The 21,472-nt window shown below is 39.5% G+C and overlaps 1 protein-coding gene across 3 annotated transcripts in view; it reads right to left on the bottom strand.

Moving 5' to 3' along the window:
• prkcaa (protein kinase C, alpha, a) overlaps positions 1–21,472 on the bottom strand; it is a 140,667-nt gene that overhangs the window by 38,922 nt on the left and 80,273 nt on the right. The window contains exons 6-14 of one of the 3 annotated variants that reach the window (XM_042228766.1): positions 10,463–10,619; positions 10,129–10,263; positions 9,716–9,809; positions 6,950–6,979; positions 4,281–4,424; positions 4,019–4,192; positions 2,119–2,210; positions 1,798–1,860; positions 1,487–1,625 (exon numbers count right to left, since the gene is read on the bottom strand). In XM_042228766.1, coding sequence (XP_042084700.1) covers positions 1,487–1,625; positions 1,798–1,860; positions 2,119–2,210; positions 4,019–4,192; positions 4,281–4,424; positions 6,950–6,979; positions 9,716–9,809; positions 10,129–10,263; positions 10,463–10,619 — 1,028 coding nt within the window. Of the gene's footprint in view, positions 1–1,486; positions 1,626–1,797; positions 1,861–2,118; positions 2,211–4,018; positions 4,193–4,280; positions 4,425–6,949; positions 6,980–8,123; positions 8,151–9,715; positions 9,810–10,128; positions 10,264–10,462; positions 10,620–21,472 lie in introns of all 3 variants that reach the window. The other 2 variants (XM_042228767.1, XM_005942746.2) reach the window with 2 other exon arrangements.

Below are 21,472 nucleotides of genomic sequence, written 5' to 3' on the forward strand. Positions count from 1 at the left end.
TTGTCGACCTCCCCAGTACCCTTAAAGATGATCTAAAATAAGTAAACATGTGGTTTAACCATTCTTAGATTGCTTTCAAGGATAACTGCACAGGCAGAGACCACCCTCACTAACTTCTGATGCACACCCAGTCATTTTGTTCTATAAGTGGGCCTGAAATAACAGAAACTGCTAAGTTCATAAAAGAACTTCAAAGATTACTAGCAGGCTTTCAATGGGTAAAGACTGAATGTAGCTTGAACTTCAATGCTATCAAACCAAAGTAAATGAAAACCCAAAAACTTTCCCAGTGGTGTGACTGAGCCATCTTGTACAGAAACCAGCCTGTATAGGTTTCCAAGAAGGAGAAGTCATTTCCTTTTTAAGTTTGGTTGGAGCCAATAATTAAGACCTGAAAAGAAGCAGCAAGTAGGCCCAACAACCAATCCTAAGGTAGGATCCAGTCTAACTGCTAAACAGCTGATGAGCAGCAAAGTCAGAACAACAGAAAAGGAAACACTTAAAACAAGAATCTAACAACATTAGCAGTGTGTGTGAGTGCGCTGCTGGGTAACTGGATGCATATATGGGCTCATAGAGTCTACTGGTATGTTTTATTGAGAGTTTCACTTGTTAACCACAGAACCTGCTGCCACATAGTGTCTTTTTGTGTATTTAGACAATGCCATTTCTTCACAATTCTGTGTTCTTGAGGTACCAGTGTGGAAGTTTTCATTCCTGTGTCTGACAATTTTTTAAGGTAACCAGGTATTCAAGAAACGGGCTTCTAGTTTTTCATGGAAACACTCACACCTTACAGGCTTTGCTTACTGTTCATTTCATAGCATATTTTATCCCAAACAATTTGTTTGTTTCAGCTTCCAGTTTTATTCAGTTTGAGACAAATATAAGCAGGTTTATATCTAGACTAAGGAGTACACAAAGGAGCAGTGCACACACACACACACACACATATATATGTGTTTTATCAGTAATCAGAAGTTATCTGTAGGTGATTTAACATATCGCCCGATCTTAGAAGAAGACATTAAATGTGAAATTTGTAAATATAAATGTAACCAATGCACCTTACAAATCAAAGAGAATTAAAATATTGGAGGTATCCTGGTATGACGACCACAACTGTGATGACAAATGGTAAGGTCAAACTGTCACGTTAAATAAATGTGGCTTTCAATTAAAAGAAATCCAAGAAATGCTTGCTCACAAGAAAACCCCCTGCCTGTATGTTTCGGGTTCAGTTCGGACTCGCCAGCGGACACGCTGGGTGTCGGTCTGACTGGGACACTTACGTCATCAGAGAGAGCTCGTGTATATGCGTTTGTGTGCGTGTGTGTGCGGGCCTATCTTGTCCTGAGGCAGTGACCTTAATCTGGAGCACAAGGGTGACACAGGCTCAGACCAGACAGTGACAGAAATGAATTCATGCAACAGAAAAAGCACACGCGCACACAAGTACACGCTTTACATCTGCGGCTGTACTCACTTCTGGAGCTATGTAGTCTGGAGTGCCACAGAAGGTCCTCGTGCTGACTCCTTCTGTCATGTTCTCTTTACACATGCCAAAGTCAGCAATCTTAATGTGTCCCTCAGAGTCCAGCATCACGTTGTCCAACTTCAGATCCCTGAGGAAGCAGGCGGGAATTCAAAACATACCTTCAGATGCTGACTCTTCCATTAGTGGTTGTCTTTTATGATAGGGTTATAAAAGACATTTGCTACATCACAAAGGATTTTTCTGTTACTAGCTTAAAAGCAACCTAGGTATGTATACCGTGTAAACCTTTTAATACTCACCTGTAAATGATTCCTTTACAGTGCAGGAAGAAGAGACCAACAGCGATCTCTGCTGCATAGAACCTGCAATGACAACATTTACATATTTACAACTGCTTAAAACCGAGCCTTCAACCTCAGAACAAACAGTTCCAATACAGCATGTCTGTATTATTGTTGCAGCTTATGCTTTACTGTTATTAGACACTAATGTGATCATAATACAAAAGGGGATAAAACCTAAAGGCTTAATGTAAATTCTCAAATATAATTTTGACTGTAACCACAGATTCATTTTACAGCCGAATCATAGAAACATACAGATAAACTGATATGTCTTACACTGCCTGAGGTTCCTTGAACTTGCCCACTTGCTGGATATGGTACATAAGGTCTCCACCATTCACATACTCCATGACAAAGTACAGGCGGTCCTGTGGTCATGCAGAGAGGAAAAAGGTGAAAGAAGAGTTATGAGCGTGTGAGAAATCAAGAGAAAATAATAATAGGTTCTACGTAAAAAACTGTCGAATTTCAAAATATGTTTACATTTCTATTCGTGGTAAAACCTCAAATCAGAGAAATACAGTCTTGACGTCTTGCCTACCCCCGCTGTCTAAGTTGTTCCATCTTTCCTGCTACTCTTTCCATGACAAGGTGACCCAAATAGCCCACAGCAAAGCGCTTCATGGAAAATGAAAACACTCAACACAGACATGTGTCAGGAAATATTCTCTTTGTGTTCTACTGCTGGTTCTTTACTGCCCGTGACAAGTTTGGCCTGACCCCAGTCCACATGTGTTTGATGGTCTCTTACGAACAAAACAATAACAACAGACCCATGGAGACAGCGCAGCTGAACCTTCCACCAGGTCTGACACCAAATGTCACCACTCTTGGCAAAGCGGGCTTTACCCTGGACTGTGTGTGCTGTGACCCTCACTGTACTGCAATGACAGCGCCTTCAGCAAAATGCACATTATAGCTTCTCGACCTCTCTGCGCCTCTGATATAAAAAGCCTCCTTGTTTTCACTCAGTAAAGGGTTTGACTTCAGTGGATCCGATGTTGAGAGCGTGCTGTCTTAGCAAAACACTGTGTGGAACTCGTGCATTTAAGCTAATTATGTTTTAAAAAGACAGCTGCTGTGCAGATTTATGAAACTGGGCAAAAAATGAAGTAAATCTGTTTTTATCATTTATTTTATCTCTGGTTATTTAATGTGTAAAATAAATAACGTAATAGCAATAACAATTAGAATAAGAAGTAGTCCTTTTTTGTGATGCAGGTATGATTTTCTTTAACAGAAATATCTTGAGGATCACAGAAAACTCAATCGGGCCATTTCACGATTGGTGTCACTATTTTCATTTTTATTAACCTGAATGTATTTTAGGGAAACAGTCAAATCAAATGAAACATTATCTAAGTGTAAAGATTTTCTGTTTAAAAAACAACTCAAACACTGATCAGTTTCAAGAAAATGGACATATTTAAAACATTTGGACTATTTCCCAAATTTAAAACATTCACATAAAGAAAATGTTCGAGTACGGGCATCGCAGGAAAAGGTCTGCACAGCAAATGTGAAACTAGACAAAGAGGTCACAAAAGTGTAGGAGTAAGTGTCTTTTTGTTATTCTCTGTATGCGAATGGGTGTGCGAGTATGTGTATTCATGAATATGCTATGAGTGATGCCAAGCTGTGTCTCTTCCTATTTCCTCTGCCTTGCCTGCCAGTTCAGCTCTAATCAGCTGCTATAGTTTAGCCCGGCCTCTCTCAGAGTCTGGATGCTGGTAGACGTTCATTTGCAATTTACAGATTTAACAAAGAGACATTCAGATTAAGGAAGCCATCGACTTCTTTTGCATATGGACTATAATAGATTTGCAGAGTTTATGCAAGTTCACAACACTACTTACTGAAAACATTTTACAATTTCTTTAGATCATTACATTTACTGAGTACAAAAAAGAGATATTAAGGGTATCAAAGATAACTTTGGTACCCTTTGTAACAAAGCCTTTTGCTTATTTAAACAGAGAGAGAGCTCACCCTTTAATTGGGGTTACTTTGTTCCCCTTTCACTGTTTTTTTAATTGGACTTGTCATAAACGTCCTTTGCTGCCTTCTCCAGCACTTTATGACTAAGCTGTTTAGCTAAAAGCCGCTTGCTGAATTAATTTGACCTGACTTGACCTCGAGTGAGTTATCCTGGTACATCCAGAAGCCTTTTACCTACCACTGTCTGGAAGCACGAGTGGAGGTATGTGAGGAAGGGCGGTTTGTCCTGCTGGGCCAGGACTCTCTTCTCCACCATGGTACATTCAACATCATCATCCTGGATTACCACATCCTTCTTCAGAATCTTTATAGCATACAGCTCCTCAGTGGTCTTCATCTCTGCTAGCATCACCTTTGCAGAGACAGAAGGTGGCCAGGTAAAAATCATTTCCATGTAGAGTACAATGCACTTTGTTCTTCCAACTTTGGATATCGCGCACCTTGCCAAAGCTTCCCTTCCCCAACACAGCTAGGAAATTGAAGTCGATGAGTTTGACCTGGTTCAGGCTGTTTGATGGGAGCTGGCTGGAGTGGCTGTCATCAGTCTCAGTGATCACCTTCTTAGTGGGACCAAGTTTGGCTTTCTATACTCGGAGTAGAAAAAAATAAAGTGTCTGAAGGTTAAATGGTTATAAGAAAAGCATATAACCTAAAGCGGCTGCAATGTGCAATTCAGAAAAGACAATGATCGTGGATACCTAAAATGTTAACCTTGATAAAATGCATAAAACTTGTTTTTAAGCAAATAAAAAAATGGCAGAACATATTCAAGCTTCTTTATCGTGGATTTTTCTCACAGAGAAGACAACATATTCACACGTTTTTGCCAATTTTTTAAATTTATGTCTACAACCACTAAAACCATTTTCATACAGATGAATATTCAATATGTGTCAATTCATTTACTAAAATAACACAAAATATCCTTAATTGATTTTTCTGTTTACCTGCTGTATAACTTATACTTGCCATTAGCTCACTATCTGCCAGAATACACTGACTGACAGGCACAATTCAAGATTAATGAGATCAAGCAAAACTGATGTGCCTTTTTGGAGCTCATATAATACAAAATGACTCGATAAACCCGATTGAGATTTGCAGTTGTCTTCTTGTCCAATTACTGTCCAATAAATTACTCTAGCTATATTAACAAATTGCTATCATTTAAACAAAGTAAAACAGTGCTGGTGGTTGTTGTCAGCATAAAGCGAGAAAGCTGAAATGTTGGATTTGAAAAAAAAAAAAAAAGACCAAAAAAATCATGCAAGCATTGTTTGTCACATCTGCTTTTGCTGTGAGAATCAGTTAATCATAAACATCATTGATTAAATTCAATAGCAAAGCTAATGCATGACACTGCTGTTATCAACAATGATCATTTTCTATTGTTTCATTTACAGTAGTGTGTAAAAGTCTCAAGTTATCCCTCATGTTCTTTTTCCTTTTGCTTCAGAGGAGCCTTAATTTTCTTGTGATTTTTTATGGTCTTGGGCAATAGTTCTTCAGGCTTTCTGAGGGTCTTTCAAAGTTTTTAAAGTTCTTTGGAAGAGAAGTCAATCTTAAGGTTGGGAAATAGGAAGATGGTTGGAGGACGGTCTTGTTAAAACTGATGAAATTACGAATGCAGAAAGTACTGTTAGAGTTTGACTCACCATCTGGCAACAGCTTCATTTTTTAATAAAGCAATGATCCTACACACACTGCCAAAGCAGTAAAAGACAAACCTGGATAGAAATGCATACAATAATGGTATACTATTAGTTATGGATTAGTCTCCCCAGAGCCCAGACCTCAGCACTACTGCAGCAGTGTGGGATCATCTTGACAGATAGCAAAACAAAAGAACATCCAACATCCAAAGAAGGGCTTTGAATGTCCGTCGAGAAGCCTGGAGAACTATTCCTGAAGACGACTTATAGAAATTACATAAACAAAGTTTGCACAAGAGTGTTCAGGCTGTGTTGAAGCATAAAGGCAGTCATAGCAAAAACTGACTCTGTGTTGCTTTTTATATTCATGTATTATCCATGTTTCAATAAATCCCTGCATCTATTTCCCATGTTTCTTGCAAAATATATAGAAATGAAGATTGACTTGAGCTTTTCACACAGTACTGTAACATATTTTAACCAGACATAGCATCCACAAAGCTAGGCATAGAAATTTTTATTTTAAGTATTAAATCATTAAAATCAGTGATCAAAGTAAAACCTAAAAAAAACAGCATTTAAAATCTCTACATTGAAATCAGACCTTAAAACGCTCGATTTCTACGTGGCTGCTGTTGCACCGAAGGAAAGGATGCCACCACGTGGCTTCAACATTCACATGCATGTCCAGTGTAAAATATATCTCTAATTCTGACCTGTAAAAATACAAAAACATTCTCGTCTTTGCACCTCTTCATGCCAAGTCATGCTCAATCTTTCAGCAGTGCAAATGCTTCAAGACACTACAGTGCACTATGCTGAAGAATACACTACTGTGGCAGTCTGAACACTAAAAACAATCTGACGAAGCGTCCCGCTTCATATCTTTCTCTAAGCAGATCTACACAAAACACACCTCACACCGGCTTCATATTCACTCTTAGCCAAGGCAAAAATCATGCTCTCCCCAACATCCTAGTTATAACCTAAATCTTCATGCTGCACAAAGAAGTTTGTTTTCTTCTGCTACAGGAGATAAATCTTCTTTTATTTTTCCCAGTGAAGCATAAGAATATACTATATACATGAAACAGGAAGACCAACTTGTGTGGGGCTGAAAGGTTTCCAGGCCATTACAATATTGTTCCTCTTAAAAAACAGGAAAACAGGAAGAACCTAGTGTTATCCCACACCATAGATACCTGATAAATTCACCCATTTATCTCTATAACATTCAAGTAAAATACACTGAATATTAAAATACTTTCTAGCAGTGCTGAGCAGCTGCAGTTTGGTTAATGAAAGCTACCGTTGCCTGCTCTTAAACTAGGAGAGCAGTAAGAAAGCTGAGCAGACCGCACCAGATCACAGCACACCTGTAAGCTTTAGCCACAGAAACAAGCCTGGCCGGGCCAAGCAAGCAGCAGTCTTACTTCCTTCCTTCCTTTTAGACGCACCTGATCAGAGTCTTCCACAACTGCTTGGTCCTGAAACCACAGGGAAAAGGGAGCCAAAAGGTCTAACTCACTTAGTACACTTGTGTACAGGCGCACACCACAACAGCTGACTTGTATGGACAGGTAGTTGAGGGCCAATAGTGAGGCTCGTACACGCAGACAAACACAGAGAATATGAATGAAGATACAGCATTCATAATATGACACTAAATCGTGTGGTCGAGCCTTTCGATCAGCAAACTTAGTCCACGGGGCTCCAGTTAGAGTTTACAGACATGTACAAGTTCAAAATTGCAGCTTCACAGAAAGAAACCAGCGAGAACAGTCAAAATAATTACCCGATTTCTATTATATTTCTGATAAAGCAGTCACCCCAGAGGTGACTCCATGAATTATGTTTTAAAAACAGCTTTTGATTTAACCATGGAGACTAAAAAAACGTTAAGGTGAGAGGGATAAGTGCTTATACACACACACACAGACACACATAAAAGAGCAGGAACAATTACCCACCATGTACTCAGGTCAATGCTGACATCTAGTGTTTGCATCTGGTTTATTTCTCTATTCATACAGTATATCAAATATGCAATATTTCCATCCATGTAGTTATGCCTTAGACTGAAGTTTATCTAGGTTTACACTGAGATGTTTGCAGGTTCAAGAAGCAGACGCTTACAGACAAATGTTCAGCTGTGAGATGAGAAAAGAAACTAGCTACGGGTTATACTTCAGTTGACATCGACATAAGCTCACAACATGAAGCGTACACAGACAAGACGGGTGCACAACACAAAGACGCACATGCAGACACATGTATAGCTATGAACTGTAAGCAGTAAATCAGGATTTACTAACAATCCTTTGTCAAACTCTCAGAAAATGCGAGCCGTGAAAACGAGGAAGAGCTGTACTTTCACAAAAACAGGGAGTTACTAAATATCCATCGGGCTTATTTCATTCATTTATAAAATTATCATTTTTTGATTTGAATTTTTTTTTTTATCCAAGCTAAAATGTACAAATTGTTAGTAAACTGGATCAATTTGTAGTAGCGCGGCACCACATACAAATGATCAGAGACGAGGAGAAGTGGAGGAACATGTCACCACAGCAAGACGAGACAAAAGAGGAGAAGGAGAGGAGAGAAGGGTCGAGGAGCGGAGAGGGCTACCTTTAGATTAAAATTAATTTGGCAGTCCTGAGAGCAGGGGCAAGACGTGGAGAAAGGAAGAGAGAAACTCTTGCATTAAATATGACACTGTGACATAGGGTGAAGAAGCATTTGTACAGTGTAAGTCTCACCAAGCACACAGGAGGGAGCAGGAAGCTAAGGGAAAAAAGGGAGAGAACCACAGAGGGGTTTATGAAGAGGGGAGAGAAGGGAGAGGAGTTCTCAGGCCATAAAAAAACTCAAAAAAACATTCATTAAAGTCATTAAAGTGGATGAAACATTACATCTACAGATGCCAGACAATTACTTCGGAGCTCCATGAGAGAGATATGATGACTGCACTGGGCTTCTCTTAAAGGCAATTTAAACGATGTGAAAAACTAGAACAATGTCGAAAATACCTGTTCCGTTTATGCACTGCACATTTGCACAGTACACTACTGTAGCTTCTGTGTGTGAGAGAAAAATCACCACATTTTCGTGTCACGCACTGTGAGGAACATGCTCGCTACTGGTCTTTGTTCCTGTTATCGAGACAAACGCAACACAACTGCACTGTCACCCTCTGACTTCAGGCCAAATTTGTTTTCTTCACCTCTTTTCTCTCTTTTTTTTATCATCATCACCTTTTTTCTCATTGCCTGGATATATTTCAGAATGTATTTCTGTTACTGTGTCGTTATACAGGGCAGCTTCTCCTTTAATGTAATGAACGCATTTTGTAAAGCTGCAAAAAGTTGAACAGGAAATGATTTTTATGACAAAGCTTACTTTAATATGGAAAACGTGTTTCTAAGTGTTTCCATATACTTAAAAATATGCACACATATATAAAACTCCAGACAATGATCGAACTTCATATTGAATCCAGATTAACGAGCATGAGGTTTGTTTGCTTTTTTCGGTCAGCTAAAAATTGGCTGTCAGTCCCAGCCGTGACCTTTCCCAGCCCAACTTTCTATTCTTTCTCATTCTATCCACCCCCTTTATTCTCAACCATGTGTCGCAGAAAGGTCGTGGAAAGTAACCTTAAACACATCTTCTAGAGACCTGGGCTTTCATTGCACACTGTGACACAGAATACCAGGTGAAATAATTCACTCCAAGAAGGCCAGACGCACACAGGTTCGAACAAGAAGAACATGAAATTGCATCAAATAACATCTTTTTTTAACACAATGTGTGCTTAAACATTACTGCAAAGTAGGAGGAGCTGATTATTCTCCTCATCCTTTTAACATGCTATTGAGCACAGTCACTAAAGCTGATCCCCCTTTCTGTTTGGTTCTGGCTGGAATGTAATAACAACAATTATCCACAAACACGCAAAAAATGTAAAGTAGAAGTGAAGCCTCAGAATTCAAAGAGGGCACGCCGAGGAGCTCTGTGAAAGCTGCAGCTGTCACACGGTTATCTGCAGTCCAGGAGAGCATGTGACAGTTCGATAATTCTGCTGGACAGGGTGGCAGGATCAGATCGATCCACCTCAGTCTGAAGCGTGTAATAAATGCTTCTGTCTTTGTGCCATGCAGTTTGAAGATACTGCAAAAGAAAAGATCGCGCAGCTTTGATTATGTTAATACAATCCTCACCTCAAATTTCTGCCTCAGTTCCTCATTACCATCATCCTCCTCTGAGATGGGAACATTGTAGTACTCCCCCTCCTCCTGGCACAATAACTTATACCTGAGAGGAGAGACATGACATGACAGGAAGTGAGGGGAAGAAACAAAGACAAGCTTATCCAAGCATTCTGTTTATATCAGAAGATGTTGTGTTTGTTAAAACCTGGATGATATAAAGCATTTACTGGGTACCAAGGAGCAACTGATGAGAGCTTAAACTACTGATATTTCTGACTCTACAGTTGTTTTTTTTACTTAAAATAACAGTGTAAATACAAAGAGTAACATAAAAGTTATTTCATTCGTTACATCAATCAATACTCTGTCATTCTAAACTATAAATACAGATCAACAGTAACTGGGCAACAAGTCAGCATTACCATCCACAGACTGGAGCCTTCATGAGCTCTGACACGCCAAAGGAAAGGGCTCCCATGAAGTCATTCCTCGTGGTCCGATCCCAGTCCCACACTTCTACTGATAGTCTGCGGTCTTTATCTGTATTCCTCAGCTTGCTGTACAGCACATTATGGTTAATAAAAAATAACACATTTGCTTACAGAGTCGTTCTTAATACTACTACTACTTATACTAATAGTACTTTAAACATTAAATACATTTAGCTTTTTCCCCCTTATCCTCTGTTAATTTATAATCTGTGCCATACTACAGCCTAGAGTGGGCCAGAGGCTGAAGATGGACCCGTGTACTCACAAAGTGAACGTCTCGTTCCATTTGGGGTTGAGGCTGGAGCGGATCGTTTTGGTCTTCTGCTTGGTCTCATTTTTGGGATCTGGTACGATCTTGAGCTTCACATATGGATCAGACAGCCCGTTGGGGTCCATGGGAATGAGGTTTCTGGCTTCAGTCACTGAAAACGATGAAGGATACAAACAAAAGATTGACACATTTGTCCATCCATCCGTCTTATGTGTCAGTGTGTGAATGTATGTGTGAATGGGTGGATGACTGAATGTGTAAAGCGCTTTGGGGTCCTTAGGGACTAGTAAAGCGCTATACAAATACAGGCCATTTACCATTTATTCCACTTATTCAGGGTTGCAGGGGGACAGGAGCCTGTCCCAGCTTTCACAGGGCATTAGGTGGAATACAGCCCTCTAGTGTGGGGTTAACACAAAGACACAGACAGCCAGTCAATGCCTACAGCCAGTTTAGAATCACCGATTAACCTAACCCCATGCAAGTACAGAAAGGTCCCAGCTGGTTGATGGATTTGAACCCAGGACCTTTATCATGTGAGGTTAACAGTGCTAACACTGCACACTACTGGCGTATCACTTTTTTTAAAGACCAAATAAAATATATAAATAAAACCTATATAAGGTTAGCATAAGTGCAACCTAGTATCCATCCAATATTCATTAATATTTCCTTTCATATGTAACTTGATAACAACAGTACAAACTGCCCTGAGCATAAGGAACAGTTGCTCTCATTTAATCAACAGGTGAACACCTGCAGGTCAAGATCAACCAGCGAGGCGCAGCCTGTGAGGATTATTTATGGATCCGAGCCATAAGGGGAGCAAATGCAGGAAGTGTTATGAGAACGGTGATTCTAATTTGCGAACTGTGTCATGCTTAAGTGGGCGAAGGTTCTCTTCTCTCCCTTCTGTATTTAGCTATTCGGTAAACAAGGGCACACCAGAGACATTAGTACTCCATTAGCTTTGAGCATTGGAGCACTGCCAGATCTGGGCTGCAGTACAGTGCACACACAGACTCACATGCTCACATAAATATACACCTCCCTGCACACAATCAGATGTACACAGAGTATGTTTATCGACACACAATGTATCTAGCGTCCCCGCAGAGATAGGGATGGATGCCTGCCTGCTTTGTTAAACCTCATACCCTGGAGATCGGAGCTGTCTCCCCATGTGGCCCTGTCAGTCACACTGCCACCGTGGGCTGACAAAGCTAAATGATCTTTGACCTGGAAAAGAAGGCGCTAAGCCAGTGTGTTAAGAATGCAAGACAGAACTGCTAAACCCAGTGTTTTAACTCTGAATGTTATACAGATTGGCAGGATTAGGAGGGATAAATGAATAAAATCAATAAGGGATTGACACTGTTGGGTTAGTATAGCAGCTGTTGCAAATGTCGAGATGCTCCAAGAAGAAGGTAAAAACACAGCACAATTTTCCACTGGACTTTTACAGAATAAGCCACATTGTGCACATCACAACAGACTCAAAAGGATCTTTGAAAAGAATATATAACACTTCAATGATGGTGTATTGTATTCTCAGCACCTGTGGTGGAGGATCTGGGCGTCGAGTGATGATAATGGGGTGTGAAGTTTGATGAGTGATGAGCAAGCTGCTGTAGAACATGCTGGGAGATAGAGCACACTTCACAAGAGCGTCAGACGTTTCCAGGAGAAACTTGAAGTGTGGGAAGATATTGAGCGATCCTAAACCGGCAACCTTCGGCTTCCTCAGAAATCCAGTCAAGATGTGTTGAATAAGTATCTTCAAAGAACATCTTTGCTATTGAGCGCATTCTAATATAGATGCACTCTGCAGTAGAATTGCAGTCTGTAGGTAAACCTCTATTTCAATTTCTTTTCATTTCTTGAACAGAAGAAAATGCAATGGAAATGAATACATCTCTTCTTCTTCCTGATATAATAGCTGGTGGGCACTGTAGCCCTAAAAGAGCAGCAGCTCTAACTGCTATAAAAATGGTTGTAGTCTCAGACCTGAATTCACATGGGCTATTTTTACAATGACAAAAACAGAATAGAAGAAAAGTGCTAGTGTAACTCTATAAGACCGATTTAAGTGCTGTGCGAACCTACAATTGTAGTCCAGTGAATGGTTATGCACTGATTGCACATCTAATATTCAAGTGAAGTTGAATTTAATATCTGCGGCAAGCTGAACTTCTACACCAGACTTTTTTTCAATCTTTAGACGGTAAAGGTCATGTTTTGAATATTTCATATTCTGGCCTTATGTATGCCAAGACCTGGGACCAAAAGACATTCTGTAAAGCATATAAAAGGGACACTTCTTGGTGTCTTATGCTTGCGAGCTTGAATAGTTTGGTAATTTGGTTGAAATATAAATCATTGTGTTAGCTACTCTTCTGATCAGGCATAGATGTTTTTATGCTAACCACAGATTTCAACCAAGAAATTTAACTAACAAAGTGTGTGTGTGTGTGTGTGTGTGTGTGTGTGTGTGGGGGGGGGGGGGGGTATTTAATATTTATATATGTGACAAACTGTGTGTCTGAATTTTAGCTCTGCTTTGTCCACAACATTATAGGTTTACACACTACTTATACGAACAAGTACCTGAAGTGGCCCCGACAGCCATTGCAAAACTGTACTTCCAGTCCTGACCAGTAGGGGGCATTCTAGACTGTCTAATTGAGCTTTGCAGGCACAGAGCTCACACACACACACACACACACACACACACACAACTGTGTGCCACAAAACAAACCAGATATGTGAGTAGTCTTAAATTCTGAGTGAGTTTTTTGCTGAGTTGTAGAAATCTGTTAGTTGAAGGGAAACTACATTTGAAATGAAATATCAAATATATAAACACCTTTGTTGTTTTACACCCCTGGATGGGCCTCCATCTGTAAAATGTTGCATTTTATATAATCTTAGCATGATTTTGCATCTTCTAGTTGTCTCTTTTCTCATACGATGAGTGCACCTTCTGTTTTCTCTGCCTCAGCTGGATTTCATTATTGATTTTCTCAGTTGCACTGTTAGAAAACTTGCTGCACACTAAACGCTAGATGACTACTTATGAAACAGACTCGACCTACTTGGGCCAAATAGCTGTGATAGTTTTTGTTGTTGTTGTGTAAGTCCAAGTGAGCTGAAAACTGCATCCGTGTGCAAATATGCATGTTTCCTTTCAAAAACCACTTCTGCCCATTTCTGTTCTACAGACCGTAACAAAACCAAGAGCGCAAAAACCAGATAAGAAAAACCAAACAAGCAACAACTGATGTGATGAAAAGCAGAGCCATATGTTCAAATAGTGTGGAGGGAGTGTGCACATGCTGAGAGGAGGGAGCTGAGGCAGGACACCGACAAACACACTGGGAATACCAATGACATGACTCCTGGGAGTCTAGCAGCACAAATCCCGGAGCAACAAAGTTCAGCTGTTTTCTGAGGTCCGGAGAGACACTGAAGGAAGGAGAGAGTCTGTGTGTGCATTTATGCATTAATAGGACAGAAGCAAGCTGCACAAGATGATTTAAAGCAACGGTTTCAATGCAATCAGGAAAACCTCCTCCAGAACTTCAACCAAATTTCCATTCATGACTGTTTGTCAGCAACTGTTTGTTTCAGAAAAACGAAGCTTTAGGTTAAGAAGCCAGAACAACTAAACTTACAATGCAAACAATAAAAAAAGGACAATTTTTTTAGTTATATACATTCATCATTACGTTATCCATGGCTTCAGTTCTGCCCATTTTTTAAAATATCCATATAATGCACTATTAAGACGTGTGCCTACTCTGGATGCACTGGATGCAATTACTGTTAGTGTATGCTGTAATATTAGCGAAAAGGGAAAAGTGAGATCAATAGAAACACAGACAAAAGTCGCCACTGAGTTTGGTTTCTTAGCCTGCTGACTTTCCATGCTTGTAAACAAAACTTTTGACTCTAATTAGATTCTTTCCCTATCGCAAGGATTCAAAGACAGACAGGAAACAGCAGGGAAGTGAAGAGAGACCGCTGCAAACTGTAAACAGCTGCTTCTACTTGCCTCTTCTTGCTGATTTTGAGTGATTACTGTAAATGCTCTGATTACAGTATTGAAATAAATAACTTAAATTTGTTTGTGATGACAGTTTAGTCTAGTTTAGCTTAGCTTTAATCTGGCACAACGGTGTTGGCCCAAATTAGATTTTTGATCTGTTCGGTTGCTGTGTTTTTTTTTTTTTTAATCCCCCAGAACCGCTGGAACAGCACTACCTCCACTATCTACAAAGCTATGATTCACAAATAAAGAGCGTATTATAAGAGAGTGTGCATGGATATGACAACAACCCAATATTATGCTGTGGTAAGCCACAGTCTTTCAAGTCTTTATTTACTTTGCGAAGCCATCTACAGAGACGCACAGAGCCTTGTCTTCGGCTGAAGCAGGATGACCCGACTAAAAATTAGGCCAGCCATGTTTGTTCTTCACCTCCTAGTGTAAACACTGTGTGCAAACCCTCCCTGAGCAAATGTCCCTTAAGTGTGTCTAACTCTGTACCTTGAAAGCCCGGTATTTACAAAGTGGCCTGAAAAAAATGTAATGTAATCTTGCACAAGCACGCCACATAAATTTGAATGCCTGTGCTTGTTACTACTTTGATGAGTGAGGATATTATCTCAGCGAATGCAATGCATTTATTAAAACTTGAAAACATAATGGGCGCTAAAAGAGCTGTGAAGTTTGTTTCAAACGATAATATATTCATCGTACTGTTCAGATTGTGCATATCTTCATTACAAGGACATAGCTGTACAGCCAAAGAGCTCACTGCACAATCTTCAGGCAGGAAACACTGCTGGCCCAGTGGCCAACACCCTGCAGTGGAAAAACGCTGGCAAGGCTAGCATCACAAGTGCTGTCAGCTGCTCCATCTTAGCTCTGATTCACTGGGAAAGTTTAATAGCGGGATTTTAAAGTAAATTTTCTCTTGGCAAGAACTCGTTGGGTTTGCTGCAGAATGACTCAGACAGTACAAAGAAATGGAAATTACTCGGAGAAAATGCTGCAGAGTGGATGCAGCTTGTCGTTGGGCAATTCTGGCGTAACCTCCGCCAGAACTCAGACAGAGCTTTGATCCGACCCTAACTGTGCCTTCCAGCAAGGCCTCTTTGGATTCAGAGAGTAAAGTCTTGTGTTTAATCATTTCGAATGAACAGGTGAGGATGAACACTTTAACCAGAATGGACTTTTATTTTGACATTTTACTAATTAATTGAGTTTGATCACTGGGAAGAAAAGGTAAGAAAGGGGATGTACTACAAAACTGGTGGAACTCTGTGCAGAATATATTGGCAAACGAATATCCAAAATGTGACAGGAAAACTTTTAGAAACCATCAGTGTGCACAAAACTGCAGAGTGACTATTACTATAAGCTATCACTAATACACATACACTGGGTCACTTCATGTCTCCTTGGCAACTTGACCATGAACCCAGAAACTACATACATGCTTAAATAATTTGTATTTTCCTTTATGGTTGAAGGGCCAATGAATTTTAGCAGTACTGTCAGGCTCTCATTTGAACCTCACGCTGTCTATTTTTGGCAAGCATTATCAGGATTGAGAAAACCACAAAAGCAGCAACAGGAAAAGAAAAGTGCAAAAGCAACTGCAGCTCCATCAGCTAGAAGACGTTAACAACATCGAGGGTGAATTTTTTTTCTCGATTACTGTAAAGTGTAACTACACCTCCAAGGTTCAACAAGTCAAATCTGGCTTCACTGATCCACCCACATCTATAGCCTCCGCTGCCAATCTGACCTACACACACCTACAATGCACCTACATGTAAACTCCTACAGCAGGTATAATGTAACAACTAGCAGAGGCACATTCGAAGAAAGGAGACACAAAGTCTAATGGGAAAGATAAAGCAAAGATAAAAGGAAGGTGAGGGGGGTGGTGAATGATGCTAGTTTGAAGAATTGGGTAAGTCAACATGGGAACCAAACTGAAATGTAATAATTACCCAGAGTTAAGCTTGTGCTGTCTCTGTAGAGTAAATATCTGGTTTTATATTTGAAAGACTAAGAATGTCTAATGTACTGTTGCTCATTACTGGCATTCTTTTCTTAAATCTACTGACTAACTGACCCCTACAAGACCAAAACTAAGGACACACCTGCTTGAATGCAATTTGTATTATTAATTTAATGTTTCCAGGGATGTAATCAGTAATCAGGTTACTCATATCTCATTCATAACTATCAGGTTATGAGACAGTCGGCCTCTGCAGAACATCCTCCAACAGTCTGTCTGGAGTCTCCTCTCAGTGTCAGCTGTTTACTGCAGTGTGAGCAGTGTTTTGAACAATGTATGGGCTGCATTATGTATACATATATATGTATTATGTGTATCAGTAGCAAACTAACAGGAGAAGATTAGGAGCAATCCTCAAACAAAACACCAACTAGTAGGAGTATCTTAAAGTCTGGCAAAAGTATGAAGGGAATTCCTGTGAGTTTCAGTATTTATATACTGCTTAGATCGATAGATGTAATGATAAGAGTGAAGCCAATTTTTAGTCACTGACTGAGTTATTATGATCGCAGCGGGTAAAAGTACATATTGTTTAAGGATGAAATGAGGTTAAGCGCCCCCAAGTGATACTTCAGAGTCAATTTGCTAAGCCTGAACCGAGTTTGACCCCATTCATTTGTTACATTCGTGCACAGTAAACAAGCAGAAAAATGAACGTACGGCAAAGGGCTCTCTACCAAAAGACTTCTCCAACTCTGGAAAAATTTGCAGAGAATCAATGAACAATAAGGTTGCTGAAAATAAAAAAACAGGAGGGTTGTTGTTGTCTCAGAGCCAACTAACAGAGGAGAGCTATGTGCAGGAATAAGAGGCAGAAAACAAGGTTAGTGGGTTATCTCTGTCCTTCACCAGAGAAACAGATCTCGTTTTGTCTTCCTCACCATATCCCTTTCTCTATTTTGCTCCAACTGACAAAACACACTCTAACAGCTCATGCATGTTTCTGCAAACTGCACAAACACCTCTCGCTGGTATGAAATGACTCATTTTATTCTTCTTATTATTCATATTGTTATTATTACTCAGGTTTATGTGTGACTTCATTGATCTGCTTAAAACACAGCTGCTTCCCTTGGCATCTATGTCACTTCCTGTTGAACATTTTGGCTCCGGCCAGTTGGGGAATTTCAAGGAAATTGGAGAAACTCTTCAATCACAGCACACTGTGTAAGAACTCTAACACTAATCATTATCCACTCACAGGAAATCAAGTTTTCCTTCTCCACTTAAAGGCACCATCGCACGCTACTAATTCTGCCCATTCCAACTCCAGTCATGTTTTACATGTGAGAGCAGTTTTAACCAAGCTGCTGATTTGTGGGGCAAATGTATATGAAAAAGCAAAAACTGTGAACACACACAGCTGCATCTATTTTAAAAAAGGCCTCTAACCAAATACCCTCATTTGAATAAAGGGATCTAGGGAAATATGTTGTGTATATTAAGAACAATAGAACGAGTCTGACCCCCTCCCAATTACAGGAAAAAGAAAAAGAGAGAAAAAAGTGAAAAAATGTACTCAACTTCTATCTATAAGATGTACTTTCCAAAATCTTTACAACCTTTTTTTTTACATTTAACAACAATGTAGGGAATTTGTTTTATGAAGCTTTCAGAAGATTTACCTACTACCTACACACCAGTCTGTAAACACTCATATTTCTGTGTGGAATGATGCATGTGAAAATGATGTGGACTTTATTGTTCCCAGCTGTCTGCTACACCTTCTCTGTAAACTTTTTGACTGGCTGTAACAGGACTCTGTTTGGCAGGCTGTCTGCGGGGCATCTACAGCAGCTAATGTAATCAGCAATGCAATCTGGCTTGAGTGGGCTGCAGGCTGGTACAGCAGTTCTACAGAAATACACCTACACGCAAACACACATGCACACACTAACGCTAACCAGAGATCACATGCAAATTTGAACTGACCGAGTCCACATCAGGAATTTGATCGTATGTGCCTCAGAAGGCCGAGAGTCAAATGAAATGCAGCTAGAGGTGATAATCGTGGTTTCCTGTTCCCGATGTAGACACATGCACACTCGTGAGCTCTTAAACGCATGTAAGCTTAAAATTAGCAGGCGTTTTCACACACAGTGCATATAGTATGTGTGAAAATGTGCGAAACAATCCACCTTTTATTATCTTGAGATACGCTGGCAGTGCAGATTTCAACAAAAATGAAAGAAATACTGGACTAAAATGCTTCTGAAGGAGCTGCGCCAAAAATGCCAGCAGGATATTATTATCATTTCTTGAATTTGGCAACCAGATGAGACTGAATGTGCAAAAGCGAGGAGGAGAGCGAGAAGCATAAGAAGCAGAGCGATCTTGAATGAATAAACCTAATCTTGGTTATTCATGGGTATAGTTGTACTTTATGTTTTATGTCACACTTTTTTTTTGCATCCAAATGAATAATTACAGTCCTAAAATCCCAACGCTTAACCCAGCAGGTAAGTGTATTACTACTATAAACTGCAATAATTCTACTAATAGTGCCAAAGGTCAGAGCCAGGTATTTGCATTATCTTGTATGAAATTAGTCCACATCCATCATAATCATTGATTTATATACCAATAAATGACCATCCGCTCCTTTTTCTATTTTTAGCCAAGGAAAGCAAAACAAAAAAATGAGTACAGTTGTGCTTAGATAACACTTAGATAAGCACAGAAAAGATATAACCATCCAATTAATTTTGTTCCTCACTCAAAACATATTCCCTAACATTTGCACCATTTCCCTGCCAACACTGACCCTGTTTCTTCTAGTGTTAATTTGATAAGTGAATGTCAGTGAAGTTCAGCAGGGACTTGTAATGCACTGACCCCTTTTAGCCAGTTAATTCAGTGATTATGTGTGGCTGCTGTCAACTCCCTGCCATCTCTATTGTTCTAGCTAATGTGCTAATGCATCATTTCAGCCAGGGGATTTACAGCATGCCTTGAAATACAACACAAAATGGGTTCCTACATGACACACACACTGCTGGGTTCTTCTTTTTTCATTATAAACTGCACAGTTGGGCAACTGTTCACTGTCTACAGTCCACTATTTTTATAACCTTTTACATAAAGAGCTGAAAATCAATATTAACCATTCCTTTGCTGTCTTATATTTTGCACAGAATTGTATAAAAACCTATTTTTTGCTCCCCTTTATTCTTCTACATTTAGCATCATTATTATTAAGCTGGTACAAACTGTCCCTGTTGATAACAGAGTTTTGTTCAGTAATGCACAATTAGGACCACACATCCCAGAACAGCTGCATACTGAACACTGAAGAATCTGCACAAATGGCAGCATCTAACACCATCTAACAGTGTTCATTTTGTGCCACATTTAGTTGTGAATGTAACAGCAAATACATTTGACAGATTATGTATGAAATTATCTCAGCTTAACTACAGCAGCTGGTCAGACATTATTTGCTCTGAAAGGATTATTTTATGCTGTCTGCAAATACAACAATTGAAAACTGAAATGATTTGTTATTTATAAACGAAAACACTTCATCTTGTTGTATGCTGTTTATATTTGGAAATTGGCTAGCCCAGTCATGCAAAAGACAAATAAACACATAAATTATATAGAAACTGGAGATTATCTTGTGATAGGATCACTCTAAAAAGCAAAGAGAGAGAAAAATTGGACAGGAGGCCTAAAGTCGGAAGGGGCTTCAACCCTTTTGACCCCTTATTTCAGCTTTCTTTACTCAGTACTCATAAGTAAGACTGTAACTGTCTTCAAACCCAGCATTCATTTTGATCACTACTGCACACCTGGATACAAAGTTTAATAACTCTGTCTTTTATGGTTGTGAATTATCTGTAGTCAGACAGTTATGTATCTGTCTGGTTGGATATACTGTGTTATTATATACTTTGTCAAACACAGACACAGAGAGAAACGCAGATAGACTGACACAAAATGACACCAGCTGGTGGAAAAAGTAGGAAATAGATTTCGCAGGAGGTTAAAAACCTTTTTTCTTTTTTTTAACAATCCTGTGCTCAAGATGTGTCATCCTGAGTAGAGATGGCAATCCTTGGAATTGTTACTCTGCTTGCATATTAATCCTGCTTATGATTCCACTTACACTTGCACTGTAATCAGCTGATTTCAGTTCGTGTGTTAGTGAAGAAAAATAGAGCCGCAGTCTAAAGCATGAATATTATCAGCGCTTTTATTTTCATAGCAAACACGGACGAGAGTGCAATGCTAAAGTGTAAACTGCCTTCAAGGCAGAAACAGCTGCATTATGCTGCTAACAAAACTATGACTCTTTGCAATCACCTGCACAGAAAGCTTGCTAACGCTACGCTAACCAGACAGTATGCTAATGCTAAGCTATCCAAGAGCCCAGAGTTATGTGAAAGCTAAGTGAATGCCGACCCCAGCCCAGCAGTCAGACCCTGAACTTCAACAGAAATCGGGCTACAACTTCCATTTCTACCTGTTCATGTTTCTGCTGTAGAATCACTGAACCGATCGCGTTTAAGTCTCTTTGTGCTGGTTTTTAATTTTGCTCTGTTTTTTGGCTTTGTGTTCATACCTAAATACTAAGAGAAAGATCATATGTGTGTTCTCATTACGGTAGGGAATTATTTATTTATTTATTTTTTTTGCGTAACAACCCCAACACTGATCATAACAAAGAGGGAAATACCTCCAACATGCACAAACAATTGACCACACAGCATGCAATTAATTTGCATAACTCTAATGTCTTTGATATGCTGCTTAGAGTTGGTGTTGACTCTCAATAAGGAATTGATAAGTGACATTCATAATGGATTTGCTATATTTTAGTAAGTTTCCATCCTTAACCCTGAGACATTTTTATGTGTAGAGACAACTTACTGCATGGTGTTGAGAGACATGAATCTTTATCCTAAAC

This window comes from Haplochromis burtoni, unplaced genomic scaffold (genome assembly GCF_018398535.1).
Source record: "Haplochromis burtoni strain Fernald_Lab_line unplaced genomic scaffold, NCSU_Asbu1 Contig_348, whole genome shotgun sequence".
NCBI classification, from domain to species: domain Eukaryota; kingdom Metazoa; phylum Chordata; class Actinopteri; order Cichliformes; family Cichlidae; genus Haplochromis; species Haplochromis burtoni.